This window comes from Xenopus laevis, chromosome 6L (assembly GCF_017654675.1).
Source record: "Xenopus laevis strain J_2021 chromosome 6L, Xenopus_laevis_v10.1, whole genome shotgun sequence".
NCBI lineage: Eukaryota > Metazoa > Chordata > Amphibia > Anura > Pipidae > Xenopus > Xenopus laevis.
The window spans coordinates 24,591,927-24,607,539 of NC_054381.1; the positions used below are offsets into that span (position 1 = coordinate 24,591,927).

The 15,613-nt window shown below is 36.5% G+C and overlaps 1 protein-coding gene across 2 annotated transcripts in view; it reads right to left on the reverse strand.

Moving 5' to 3' along the window:
- The window catches only part of myo3a.L (myosin IIIA L homeolog), a 120,007-nt gene that overhangs the window by 21,158 nt on the left and 83,236 nt on the right, over window positions 1-15,613 (reverse strand). For both annotated transcript variants that reach the window (XM_018267245.2, XM_041565852.1), the window contains 5 exons: window positions 13,604-13,715; window positions 11,345-11,507; window positions 7,668-7,751; window positions 7,425-7,548; window positions 2,355-3,159 (listed from right to left, as the gene is read on the reverse strand). In XM_018267245.2, coding sequence (XP_018122734.1) covers window positions 2,355-3,159; window positions 7,425-7,548; window positions 7,668-7,751; window positions 11,345-11,507; window positions 13,604-13,715 — 1,288 coding nt within the window. The remainder of the gene's footprint in view (window positions 1-2,354; window positions 3,160-7,424; window positions 7,549-7,667; window positions 7,752-11,344; window positions 11,508-13,603; window positions 13,716-15,613) is intronic.

Sequence of the window (15,613 nt, forward strand, 5' to 3'; positions counted from 1 at the left end):
ACCCACTGATCCCAGGACTAAATACAGGAGCCAAAAAATCACTCTAGGGAGCATACTTACTAAAGGGGGGAATTTCAAAATGGGAGTATATTTGCCAAAAATGAAAATTCGCTACAAAGGCACCAATTTACCAAAAGGAGAGAACAACATGTTTTGAAGAATTAAGTTTGAAATGATGAAAATTCTCTTTGACTTGGAGAGAGTTCACACCAGGTGAAGTTTTTCCAGTGAATCTTTGCCAGTTTAACAAGAGAACAAAAATGAATTTGGCAAGAGAAATTTCCCCAGGTTTAGATGAACTACAATTAGGTGAACTACCATTTTAAAGATATGTAAACATACAAGGATAGAGCAGCCACTTTTGCATCTCATTATCTGCGTTACCTCATCCATGCTAATATCCCACATTTGTCATTTCTTTATTGCATAAATTCTCTAGAAAATTATTATCACTGGGACAATTCTATGGGGAAAATACGCTGGTAAAGTTTTACAAACATTTTTTTGCCATGAAAATATTCACTACATTTCCCACACAACAGCATTTTAGGATTTTTATTAAATAAGAGATGTGTTGTGAACCTGACAAATTAAGTTGAACTTTGTCAATGTTAGACAAGGAGAAAATTCATGCTTTTGTAAATTTGCCTCTGTAGAGCACATTTACTAAACTGAATTTTCGCTTCATCTAACTTTACCAAATTCACCTCAATTCGCCAGGTGCATTTTCACAACACATCTCCTATTTACTAAAAATCATAAATATATTTTTTCAAGAGAAATGTTGTGAATCACCAGTTTATTTTTCCTATACAATAGCAGTGGGGAAAATGATGTAGACAATTTTTGCCTTGAAGCAATGACATACTTGGAAAACTAGCATGGAAAGAATGATAATGAGATTCAAAAGTGTCTGCTCTATCTTTATAATATCTTTATCATTTTTCCAGCTTGAACTTAGAGAAATTTCTTTAGGCAAAAAGATATTCTTGTGCTCTTAGAAGATTGGCGGTTTTCAAAGGAGAAAGTTTACCTGGAGAAAAGAGGTGAATTTACGTCAATGAAAAGAGAATTCACCACTGTAAAGTTAATTCTTCAAAACTTGGGGGCCGATTCACAAAGGGTCGAATATCGAGGGTTAATAAACGCTCAATATTCGACTGGGAATCAAAATCCTTCGACTTCGAATATCGAAGTCGAAGGATTTTAGCGCAAATAGTGCGATCGAACGATCGAAGGATTATTCCTTTAATCGAACGATAAAATCTGCGATTCGAAGGATTTTAATCCAACGATCGAAGGAATATCCTTCGATCAAAAAACTTAGGAAAGCCTATGGGGACCTTCCCCATAGGCTAACATTGAGTTCGGTAGCTTTTAGATGGCGAACTAGGGGGTCGAAGTTTTTTCTTAAAGAGACAGTACTTCGACTATTGAATGGTCGAATAGTCGAACGATTTTTACTTCGAATAGTTCGATTCAAAGTCGTAGTCGAAGGTCGTAGTAGCCCATTCGATGGTCGAAGTAGCCCAAAAAAACACTTCGAAATTCGAAGTTTTTTTACTTCGAATCCTTCACTCAAAGTTAGTGAATCGGCCCCTTGGTGTATTCTCCTTTTAGTAAATTGAAATAAAAATTTGTAAAATGAAGGGGAATCTTCATTTTTGGAGAAACTACTCCAAATGTTCACTTCCACCCATTAGTAAATATGTCCCATAGTGTTAGTGAAGATCCTTATCATAATACAGACACCAGCATTACCTAGCTCATAGATTTTAAATTTAAAAACCAATTGCCTAGGTAATAAGTCTCTTATGCATAGTGACTTATGGTAAGAATCCAAGGCTTTATTAGGACATTTAAAAATAAACCCACCTGCTTACAAGCCCATTACCTTTACTCATGGGTCACTATTAAGGACCATGGTTTTCATTAGAAAATAAGGAAACTGGAGGTGAAACATTTAAGAAAACTCATGGAAACTATATACGGTAGTTTGAGATGATTTTACAGGAATACCTGGGACCTGGAGTTTTATGATGACACATTTGCATTATTGCCAATATCATGTCTAAAATCTGCTCCAAAGAAAGTAAAATAATTAAGGATTGTATATTTTTTATGAAATATTGGTGGGATGATCATTATTACTAGTTTTTGGATCCTTCTGAATAATATGTATCCTTATAATAGATCCAGGGCTATAATATATGTAATCGTATTACATTAAAATATACAAAAAACATTTGAATTGTATTACAGTTTGTTTTAAAATCTAAACAGCTTCTTAATATTGCAATGTCAGTGTCCATTTGACTAATTCAGTTCAAAGTTACATCAAACTATGCCCATACCTCATCTGTAAAAACAGCCAGATCTTCAATTTCCTTTAATACGCTCAATGTTTCATTTTCAGTATTTTTCTCCTTTACTGTAGTTTTTTCATCTTTGCACTTTTTTGCAGGTATTTTTCCTTCTTTTCTTAATTTCTCTCTCTCCTTGTGTCCTCGATAATTACTTTGTATTACCACAGCTGCTTTATCTGAGTCTTTATTCTCTGGGATTTCTTCATTTTGGTCATTTTCTGAGGCACTTGGTATGGCTTGATCTTCATTGTCTTCTGCTGTATAACCACCTTCCTCAGTTTGCTCTACTACATCCTCTTGATCTGATGGCAAGATTGTTCCTGGTTCAGATAATTTCCCATTTGCTGCTTGCTGATCTCTTTCTTGAGTATCTTGAATTCCATTTGTCTGAACTAACTCATCAGTTGGATTGTTTGTACCGGTCTTATTTATTTCATGACCTCTTCTCTCTTTATATTTCTGTCTATCTCTATGACCGCGATAGTTGCTTTGGATTACTGTGGCAGCTTTGTCTTCTCTAGAATCATTTTCAGTATCATTGTCATTAATTTGACTGGTCTTCAGATTCACAGTATCTTCAATCTCTTGTGCAGTGACATCTCCATTACTCTGTTCAAGAGCCATTTTTTGTCGTTCTTTCATTTTATTCCTTTCTTTGTGACCTCTAAAATGACTTTGGATAACAACAGCCGCTTCTTCTTTACTTTTCCCTTCAGGAATGATTTCTCCTTGGCTGTCTTGTTCTGGTTCCACCTTCTCTGTGGTTTTACATTGTTTTGACTTCATGGATTCTCTGAAAAACATTGTTGAGCATAAAAATGCAAAAATTATTTGGAAAGTTGACACCTTTCATTAGAAGAGAAATTAATCATTTAAAAGTTGGTATACATTTTTGGTTTCTATGTATATTTGTATGGCATGTGCACCTCCTGTAAAAAAGGTCCACCAAATCTTTCCGAATCTCTCCCGCTCCTCACCAGCTTGAAGTCTCTTTTAGATCATAATGTATCGATATCCTGGGACACAACATGATTTAAAAGAGACTTTAAGCTGGTGGGGAGTGGGAGAGATTCTAAAAGATTTAGTGGACCTTTTAACACTAAAACACTATTTAATTTATAAGTATAAATTGCAGCCACATTATTTGTACACTTTGTAGTTTAAGCTCAAATTTCAGCAAAATTGTGGTAGGAGCGTAGTATTTTCAAGAGTCGCTTGCTCTTCAATATAAAACATTTTTCAATATCAGAACTGAAAACATATTGAAACATTTGTATAAAACAGTTGCCGTAAATTGGTAGTTTTGTGGATGAGGACTAATAAAGCAACCTCTAATTCGTATTTGGGAGATTACTGTAAAATACAAAATCGATTGCCCTGATTTACTAATGCAGGTATGGGACCTGTTATCCAGAATACTTGGGACCTGGGATTTCCAGATAAGAGATCTTTCCATAATTTGGATCTTCATCCCTTTTGACTACTAAAAAATCCCTTAAACATTTATTAAACTCAATAGGATTGTTTTTCTTTCAAAAATAATTAATTATATCTTAGTTGGTATCAAGAACAAGGTACTGCTTTATTATTACATCAGGTACTGCTTTTATTATTACATTTTTAAAAAATGTGGATTATTTGGGTAAAATGGAGTCTATGGGGGATGTCCTTCCTGAAATTTGGAACTTTCTGGATAACGGGTTTCCGTATAACAGATCCCATACCTGTATTTGAAATATTAGTGTCCAAATTTGTGAGTGGATATTATTTTTTATTCATAAACAGCTAACCTTTTAAGGGCAAGGCCAGACGTGGCGTTTTTGCAGCGTTTTTACGTTGCGTTTTTAAAAAAGAACAGCCAGGCGTAAATACGCATAAACTGCACTATCACTGAAACGAATGGAAAACGCACTATGGCAATTCACACAGGGCGCTTGCAAGCTGAAATCCACCACAGGACGCCAGTATTGGCGGTTTTTAGCAGAAACGCCAATACGTCAAGAAACTACCAAATCAATAGACTCTATGGGATCTGCACGTTTGAAACCACACTTTGCGTAAATACGCAGCGTATTTTAAATATGGCGTCCAAATTCTCAATGAGAACAATGAGAAGTGCATGTTGGGAAAAGAATCCTACGTGCTGAAAAACACATGAAAAACGCACGTTGATGGTCGCATGTGGTTTCAGTGGCGTATTTACGCCTGGCTGTTCTTTTTTAAAAACGTAAAACATCACGTCTGGCCTTGCCCTAAAAACATTATTTTTATTGAATTGACAATTTGCTATGCGTGCAGTTGACAATGGCATAAACCATAACTTAGAGTATGATTCATTTACTTGAAAAATACAGGGAACTATACGTTCTCATAAGAGACAGCGAGACACTATAAGCTTTAAAATAAGCTTAAAGCCACTCGCTCTTCATAACATCCATTCGTTTCTCTTTGTATTTGTTGAATGGACATACGAAGATACAAATGAAAGCAGTCGTGCATTTCTTAAACACAATGCAAAGTAAAGACAGAGATAATACGAAGTGAGAAAAGTAGAGATAAGCAATAAAATAGCTATAAAGATCTGAATCTTTATTAATGAGTTTTCTGTTTGCCAGTGGAGAATATCAGCAGGGAGGAAAACATTCCACATTAGGGGGCACATTTACTTAGCTCGAGTGAAGGAAAAGAGGAAAAAAACCTTTGAATTTTGAATAGTTTTTTTGGCTACTTCAACCATCGAATGGGCTACTTCGACCTTCGACTACGACTTCTAATCGAACGATTTGAACTAAAAAACATTCGACTATTCAACCATTCGATAGTCGAAGTAAGAAAAAACTTCGACCCCCTAGTTCGCCACCTAAAAGCTACCGAAATCAATGTTAGCCTATGGGAAAGGTCCCCATAGGCTTTGGTAGCTTTTTTAGGTCGAACAAAAATCGTTCGATCGATGGATTAAAGTCCTTTGAATCAAACGATTCGAAGGATTTAATCGTTAAATAGCGCTAAATCCTTCGACTTCGATATCCGAAGTCGAAGGATTTAACTACGACAGTCGAATATCGAGGGTTAATTAACCCTCGATATTCGACCTTAAGTAGATTTGCCCCTAACTGTCAAACTTCGAAATTCGACCATCGAATTGTAGTAGTTCGAAATTCGAAGTCAAAGTTTTTTCTGAACGAATATGGGAATATTCGATCGAAGTCAAATCATTAGATCGATCGATTAAATCCTTCGATTTGAAAGATTCGAACGATTTAATTGATCTATCGAACGATTTTCAAAAAAAAAACATTGACTTCTAAAAACTAACCAAAATGTTGGCTATAAGTTTTAGGAGGTCCCCATAGGTTAACATAGCAGTTCAGCAGGTTTAAGGAGGCGAAGTGTCGAAGTCGAAGCTTTTTAAAGAGAGAGTACTTTGATTTTTGAATGGTCGAATATTCAAAGTTTTTCAATTCGAATCGAAGTGGAATTTGGCCTATTCGATGGTCGAAGTGCCCAAATAATTACTTCGAAATTCGAAGTTTTTGAATTCGAAAATTCATTTCGACCCTTATTAAATGGGCCCCTAAGATAGTCTGCATATAAAGGAGAATTACTCTAATATTGAAACAAACGTAGAAGTAGTTGAAATCTGGGCATTACTGTGACCAGACGGTAGGTCTTACTTAGCAGTCCAAGTGCTTGAGAAAGTCTGAAATAAATGTGCCACGCCACCCCTCTGCACTCACCTCTCCTTATATACTGATGACAGGTATTGCTTTCCCAAAACCCAGACAAGAACACTTTGGTATCTCCAAACAAAGCTAGGTTATATTTATATCATTGTATGTGTATTTTTACCATTCAGCAGGTCAGTCATTTTCTGTGTTTTGGGCAAGGTGGTTAGCCATTTGTCAGGCAGGTAAGTGTATATGGGTCTAGACTGGAGGACCCACTGGTCTAGAGTATGGAGGACTTTTCCTTCTATGCCTTAGGTTGCATTACAGTTTGTGCGGCATTGACTATATTTGTACCACTGTTTAATAAAGCAACCAAGTTTTAGGGATCCCTGGGGATGACTGTATATGAAGAATTGTAGATGTGATCCAACGTGCTTATCTTAGATAGAGTGTCCAGGTCTGGAATGAGATTCAGAATAGGTCCTTGCACTTGAAGTAGACAGGGGCACAAACAGGATTGGACTAGGGGGGGGCTGGGGCCCACCCGGACTGCTGTCCAGGGCCCCCCTTTGGGCCCCCGCTCCCCTACACTGACGCGCTGAACCGTTCTGCGTGCATTTGCAACCAGCGCCACAGATGCGCGTGAACAGATGACGCTGAGCGGCACTGAAAAAAAAAAAAAAAGTCTGGCCCGGCGGGGGCCCATTAGGGTCGCGGCCCACCGGGTTTTTTCCCGGCTTACCACCGGGCCAGTCCGACCCTGGGCACAAACAAGCCCCCCACCACCCCACTACATAGTGACTGTTTATGGTAACTTACAGCAGCCACTCTGGCATTTGCCGGAATCGACAGATTGCCATTCTGACACTGGTGGTGTCTTAGTTGAAGATCCTTCTATGCTACGTTAGATATACAGAGTGATTTTATAAAAGAAAATTTAGGGGCAGAAGATTTGAGTTGTGTTTTCCATGAAACTTGAGTTTTTGAGTTGATATTTTTGGTCAATACTGTTCGGGTAAAAAAACTCAAATGTTTCAAGTTTTTTTTAAAAAAATACCTGATCCCAGAAAATCGCTTGAATCTGAAAATACACCATCTAAAACCTGTCGAGGTCAAGTAGGAGTCAATGGGAGAAGTCCCTTGAAGCATTTTAGATGTCAATAGCCTTCATGATGATAGAGTTTTTTTGGAGGGTTTTGCCCGAACACTTCCAGTTTTTTTTGTCAAAAACTTCAGTTTGAGTTTTCAGATTGTTAACCCTGAACTCGCTGATTTGAGTTTTTTCCATTCAAGTTTTTTCTTAAATTAGAAACCATTCGAGTTGTGTGTTCATTTGAGGTCTAAAAAACTAAAAGATTTGGCCTTTGTTAAATAACCCACTGAATCTTACCGCTTTCTCTTAAAACTCTTTCTTTCCTTGAATCCTCGATAGTGAGATTGAATTGTTATCGCTGCATCGTTCTCGTATTTTAGCTGTTCACTTATTCTCTTCCTCAATAGATACCCTCTGGCGTCTGAAAAAAACCCGTGCATTCTTATTAAAATTCATTGGAATATAAGCTCAAGCATTTTATTAAAATTCATTGAACTATAATTCTAGCATTTGAGGAAAACCTTATAAAAAAGATCTTACAGGCCTGAAATTGTGTTATAAAGTGCTCCATCTTCTCAGACTCTAAGTGTCCCTTTTCCTTTCGGACAACATATCCCCTGTATGCTGTAACACAAAATACAAAGCAATGTTTCAATGTGTAAATATTATTGCCACATTAATGTTATATTCAACTGCATTTATTTTAATACAAACGAGTTTTCCGTTCAGTGTGTATGCCTGTCTGCATTTTTATTATATATGATACCTCTATGACTGGTATAAAACAGTACTACTGTATATGGGAAATAAAGAATTTAACTTTTGGTCCCTAGCGACCAAACAAAAAAGCCATATTACCAGCACTCTCCAGGATACCATTAAAACAATTCTTTATTCATAAGGAGTATTTGAAACATAAATTCATCACATTAAAACTGAATAATACAATTATCATTAAAAATGATCTGTAAAGGGAGCTCCCAACGAGCATAGAACAAAAGCTATATATCTGATACCTAAACTTTTTAGTATATCGGAAAAAAGTGCAATGTTTTTTAACTTAGCTTGTGTGTAGATTGTAAATATCTATTTATTGTCCGATCCAGTTTCATACAGCCAATTACAATCCAGATAACACACTTGTGTAGTCAGTGATAATGTTGTGCCTGGGAGTTATAGTTCCAACTAGTGATGGGTGAATTTCTCCCATTTAGCTTCGCCATAAAATTTGCGAAATTCACAAAATGGCAAAAAATTTGTTAAACTCAAACTTTGACTCCCACGTCAATTTTGAAGCCACTTTAAAGTCAATGGGCATCCGAATAGTGTTGACGGGTGACAGTTTTTACGCGAGCGACTTTTCCGATGCATGTCCAAATTTTTTTGACGCCAGTGAAGCAAAAATTTCGCTGCGAATTCCCGCCTGCTGAATTTATTTGCCCATCACTAGTTCCAACGAATTTACTCCAAAGACACAATTCCAATTGGACCATAAGGAAAGTTCTTTCCATGTAGTTCCATCTATACTTTCTATTAGGTTAACCAATTCAAAGTTCAATGCCAAGAAACATTAGTCCCTTTATAGTCAGCACAATATTATCGTCATACTCATGGACCGGCTATTGTACGCATTTAGCCACAATGGCATATGGGGACCTTCAGGCACGTTTCTAGTAGCCCAGAAGAAGCCCCGTAGAAGGGTTAAATGCGCTTTGGCAGTGATGCGAGGGAGCCTTTGGTAACTTGTAAGTGCACCAATAGAAATTCAGATTGGGAATTCAGCCAACCATCAAAGAATGCCTGCAGGTCCAGAATAGCCAGTCCATGATGATAATATTGTGCTGAGTGCTTCCTGCACAAGGATGCAGAGCATTAATGAACAATTCAGATACAGGTATGGGACCTGTTATCTGGAATGCTCAGGACTGGGGTTTTCAAGAAAAGGTGTCTTTTGGTAATTTGGATCTCCATACTTTGTCTACTAGAAAATCATGTAAACCTAATGGGTGTCATTTACTAAACTCTGAATGCAAGAATCATGGACTTTTAAAAAATCACAAATTTTTCGGAATTTATTAAACCCTGAGGATGGAAAAGTCCGAATCTGAAAATCCGGCATCTCAGACCTGTTCGAAGTTGCATATAAGTCAATGGGAGAAGTCCCAACGATTTTTTGATGTGCGCAGTTTTTTGTGCAATACCACAAATTTTTAGGGCAGAAAGCATAAGAAATCTGAGTTTCCAGGTGAAAAATCCGAAAAAAATTGAAAATCAGAGGAAAAATCCGGAAAATCATGAAAATCTAAATTTTTTCCCCAAAGCAAATTTTTGGGAAAATGTAATAATAAATAAGCATAAAAACCTGAGCGAATTTGATCGGAGTTTGTAGCAGAAAATATTGAGATAAATAACCCCCAAAATAAACCAAATAGTTCAAAAATGAGAGAATTGCTTTATAAAACCTGTGTGCACTAACCAGAGTATTAGCCTGGGCCATACATACACACACAAGCATATTAGCCACAGTGTATACTTCTCCAACTGAATGTAGCAACTGCTTAACAATAGCTTCAATTGCTTCACAATGACATATCCTGGTTAATGCTCCAGAGATAATATTGTAAAATATATCAGGTATATTATACAACATGATGCTACTACAGAGTATATTATTAATTGTGTTCATTTAGAGGTACAGGCTGATATGGAAATGTACAAATGTATTCTTTACTAACAGTTTTCAGCCTTCCAGTGGGTTTATTCCTCACTTTTTATTAAATATCAACAACCATTTAGTTAATTAAAGCATCAAACTTTATCTATACTGTGTGTAAATGTATGCACTTATGCATTTTTGTTGGAAGGTTTTCAGTACATTAGCCAGGAAATTGGCAGCAACTTTTTGCTTCATTAGCTCAATTTAGGAGCTTCTGAGGAAGTGACGTATTGGTCACGAAACGCGTCAAGCTACACTCACCCTGCCTGCTTGTACTGTCAATTTTAAGGATTTCATTAAAGTTTTCTGTTTTAACCTATCTTCTGGTTCCACCGCTTTTGATGACCTTCCGGACGCCACCCTCCTTCCCACTTTCAGTGCCTGTTTTGTTAGCTCAATTTATGCTTTACTTCATTATAATATATTTAATTTAACTTATGGAATGCTATTATATTACTATAAATGCACTTTTTGTTTTGATTTATATCGGTTATTTCATATTTATGTATTACTTAAAGGAGGAATTAAACCCTAAAAATGAAAACGGTTACCAATTTCATATTTTATATACTGAGCTTATCGCACCAGCCTAAAGATTCAGCTTCTCAATAGCAGCAATGATCCAGGACTTCAAACTTGTCACAGGGGGTCGCCATCTTGGAAAGTGTCTGCAACACATGATCAGTGGGCTTAAGGGTTGTTGCAAATTTACAAGCAGAAAATGAGGTTTGTCTGTAACATAAACTGATGTTACAAGGCAGATTATTAAATTCTGATGCTGGTTGCACTGGTTTCTGAGCTGCCATGTAATAATTATCTGTATTAATTACTAATCAGCCTTATATTGTGACATTTCTATTCTATGTGTACTGTATATTGTGAGTGGGTCCCTGCGCTCAGTAAGTGACAGCAGCACAGAGCATGTGCAGTGAATCAGCAGAAAAGAAGATGGGGAGCTACTGGAGCTAAAAGAGTGCATTCTTGGTAAATGTTTTTACCAAAAATGCACAAAATCTGACAGCTATGGTCTACTAAGAGGGTCTACTGCGTGAGGGTACATTTTGAAAACCTGCAATAAAAGGACATTTTTCATTGTCCCCTTCAGATGAATTTTATACTCTGTTACACTCCCTTATTCGATGAGGGAGAGTCATCTACAAAGAGAAGTTAAGAGGAAAGTCGTCCTTTTCTTTTTTTTTAAAGGAAATATAAACCTTTAAAACAATGTAATGCAAAATTTCTTAGTGTGCTCTTCTAAACACTTTTGCAGTTTACATACGTTGGTAGAGCATGTTAAAAGAACTTTTTACTTATTACATTTGAGCAATTTTACATCCAATCATTTTTACTTTTCCTTTAAACCTAGCATTCCAGTTACTATTGGTTGTGTATAATATTCTCTCCCTCCATTATGTGCTCAGGCTCTAACCACAGATATAGAAACTGAAAACAGATAATAAAATCCTGTTATACTATAACATCCACTGGAGCCTGTGATTACCTGATTGTATTTTCACTGCACTTTCTTCCCTTTTTGCCAGAATTTTTTGGAATCTCTTTGCAACCAGCCATCCTCTGACACAGGCTTGGAGAAGAACAATTCCACTAACAATATGTTTTATCATTCGATCCAGATGTTCAACGTGGTAATACTTCAGGAAAACCTGTAAAACACGAGTATGCCACATTATGTATTGGAAAGAGATTAATAATTATTTTAATATGAAAAACATTGGCAATTACCATAATCTCAACTATGAACTATCCCTATTTTTGGAACACTTATCCAGGGAATTAGAGTCCAAGGACTTCAGCGTTATTACAATAAAAAGGTTAAAGGGATACTGTCATGGAAAAAAAAAAACATTTCAAAATGAATCAGTTAATAGTGCCACTCCAGCAGAATTCTGCACTGAAATCCATTTCTCAAAAGAGCAAACAGATTTTTTTAGATTCAATTTTGAAATCTGACATGGGGCTAGACATATTGTCAGTTTCCCAGCTGCCCCAAGTCATGTGACTTGTGCTCTGATAAACTTCAATCACTCTTTACTGCTGTACTGCAAGTTGGAGTGATATCACCCCCTCCCTTTTCCCCCCCAGCAGCCAAACAAAAGAACAATGGGAAGGTAACCAGATAGCAGCTCCCTAACACAAGATAACAGCTGCCTGGTAGATCTAAGAACAACACTCAATAGTAAAAACCCATGCCCCACTGAGACACATTCAGTTACATTGAGAAGGAAAAACAGCAGCCTGCCAGGAAGCATTTCTCTCCTAAAGTGCAGGCACAAGTCACATGACCAGGGGCAGCTGGGAAATTGACAAAATGTCTAGCCCCATGTCAGATTACAAAATCGAATATAAAAAAATCTGTTTTCTCATTTGAGAAATGGATTTCAGTGCAGAATTCTGCTGGAGTAGCACTATTAACTGATGCGTTTTGAAAAAAACATGTTTTTGGATGACAGGATCCCTTTAAAGGAAAACTATACCCCCAAAATAAATACTTAAGCAACAGCTAGTTTATATCAAATTGAATGACATTAAAGAATCTTACCAAACTGGAATATATATTTACATAAATATTGCCCTTTTACATCTATTGCCTTGAACCACCATTTCGTGACTCTATCTGTGCTGCCTCAGAGATCAGCTGACCAGAAATACTACAACACTAACTGTAACAGGAAGAAGTGAGGAAGCAAAAGGCAGAACTCTGTCTGTTAATTGGCTCATGTGACCTTACATGTGGTTTGTATGTGTGCACAGTGAATCTTACGATCTCAGGGGGCGGCCCTTATTTTTTAAAATGGCAATTTTCTATTTATGATTACCCAATGGCACATACTACTAGAAAAGTATATTATTATGAAAATGGTTTATTTACATGAAGCAGGGTTTTACATATGAGCTGTTTTATGCAATATCTTTTTATAGAGACCTACATTGTTTGGGGGGTATAGTTTTCCTTTAAGAATGTTAGGAAGTAGCATACCCTTGGAGGAGGCAACACTTCCTCGCGACAATTTTGACGGCGGTGTTAAAGTCATTGGGCATCCAAATAGTGTTGACACGCATCGATTTTGACACAAGCAACTTTTTGGACACACGTCAAAAGCAAATTTTCATGTGAGTTTCACAAATTAATTAAACGCCGCCAAAACGTGGTAATTTGCCGCAAAATTGCACCAAAAATTAAATATTTGGGTCTTTTGATAGCCTTTGAACACATAGCAGGAAAATGAAAAGAACTACTGACTTCCACCGCAGATCATTTACCCATTAGCTTTTAAGTCACCAGCTAGACACAGTTTTCCTACGATCATAATGCAATCCTTGGTTCTGTCCAGTCTTCCATTTTTTCCAACAAATATAGCAGGAACAGCTAGTAAAATGTCTGTCTCCTTTCTTTACTATGGGTTTAGAATGCAATTTGTCTTAAAGTAAACCTCATTAGTGATGGGCGAATTTGCGCATCTCGTTTTTGACCCGGGCGCCCATTTTTGATACCGACGCCTGTTTTTTGACGCCGGCGCCTGTTTTTGACACCGGCATCCATTTTTTTCGACGCCGGCGAATTTTTTCGCTGGCGGCGAATCACGCAAATTTAGAAATGCAAATCATGTGGCTTTTCTTCCTTAGTATTACTAAAGCACATTTGTGACCAAACCTCATCATATATTTATTAAAAATTATTCAAATATATGTTTTGATTAAGAATGATAATGTGGTACCATTGCACATGCATAACTGTTACCTTTGTTTTTCCCATAACCCAGTTGCCGAGATTTGCCTTTTCCAGTATTGCTGCACAGGATTCTGGGCTTACGGGAGGATCCACGTTAGACTTGAAGCAAATTAGGCGATACCTTCAATTTAACGAAAGGTGATGTTATATTATGGTGAATGTAAGTTTTCTGATTTGCATTGCAAGCTTCTATGTTGGCCCTTAAATGAATGATGACCAAAAGTAACAAAGCCAGCTATTTGTTTCATATTTCTAATGTAATGTAAGGTCATCTTGTAGTTGCTTTCCACTACAAACCTTATCAATTCAAAATCCTTTAACATGTACGATATGTTTGTAATGGCTAAAATAATAACCAAAACAATTTTTAAAAACATCAGACCTAAGGGCAGATTTACTAAGCTCAAGTGAAGGATTCGAATGAAAAAAAATTCTAATTTCGAAGTATTTTTTTGGGTACTTAGACCATCGAATGGGTCAAATTCGATAGTCGAAGTACTGTCTCTTTAAAAAATACTTCGACTACATACTTCGCCACCTTCCCCAGCACTTTTCTAAGTTTTTTATGATCGAATAAAAAAATCCTTTGATCGATCGATTAAAATCGTTTGAATCGTTCGATTTGAAGGATTTTATCGTTCGATCGAATGATTTTTATTCGATCGTTCCATCTAAGTATTTTCGCTAAAATGCGATATTTGAATTCGAAGGATTTTACTTCGAGGGTCGAATTCGAGGGTTTATTAATCCTCGAAATTCGACCCTTGATAAATCTGCCCCTTAATGTACTACCTAACATCATCCATAACCCTACCAGATTACTCCTTATGTAGCCCTCTACAAACTACGGCATCACTGTCAAAGCCCCATTCAAAAATTGATTTACAAATAATATTTAATTAGGAAGGGATTTATAATAATTCAAAAAATCAGAGGCAGATTTATAAAAATTGTAATTTTCAAACTTTCTAATTTAAAAAAAAACTCAGAAACTCTCCAAATTTGTGCACTTGAATCTTGAAAACATGATCATGTAAAAACAAATCTCAAAAGCAGCCTGCCAAACATGAATTTGCCAGCATACCAAGCAGATGAAATACATATAAAATATAGTGAATAAAGTACCCCCTATTCAAAATATAAGGATATTATAAGTTACCAAGGAATTCCATGACCATATAAAAACATGAGGCCGAAGGCTAAGGGGCAGATTCATTAAGGGTCGAATTTCGAAGTTAAAAATACTTCGAAATTCGACCCTCGAATTGAAATCCTTCGACTTCGAATATCGAAGTCGAAGGATTTAGCGCTAATCATGCGATCGATCGATCGAAGGATTTTTCATTCGATCGAACGATTAAATCCTTCGAATCGAACGATTCGAAGGATTTTAATCCAACGATCGAAGGAAAATCCTTCGATCAAAAAATCACAGGCAAGCCTATGGGGACCTTCCCCATAGGCTAACATTGACTTCGGTAGGTTTTACCTGCCGAAGTAGAGGGTCGAAGTTTTTTTTAAAGGGGAAGTACTTCGACTATCGAATGGTCGAATAGTCGAACGATTTTTCGTTCGATTCGTTCGATTTCGTTCGAATTCGAACGAATTTAACCAATTCGATGGTCGAAGTACCAAAAAAATACTTCGAAATTCGAATTTTTTTCATTCGAATCCTTCACTCGAGCTTAGTGAATCGGCCCCTAAGTGCTTTTATACTCCTCATATTTTCCAACAAGGGGTACTTTATTTATTATAATACACAAGTCTTAGTGAGTCAAGTGACAAAAATGACATCACTACTCACTGTTTATAACTGATCATGTCACTAGTCACCATTTATAAGGATATCATTTACAAGATATTCATGGCTTTTGTGTATTATATAATATATAATATACACAGGCTTAAAAGACAAGTAACCCTAAAATGAAAATGTTTTATTTAACTTGACATACAGTTTATTTCTATCCAGTATATGTAACAATTTTATTTGATGCAAAGGTTTTTGTTTTAATTACA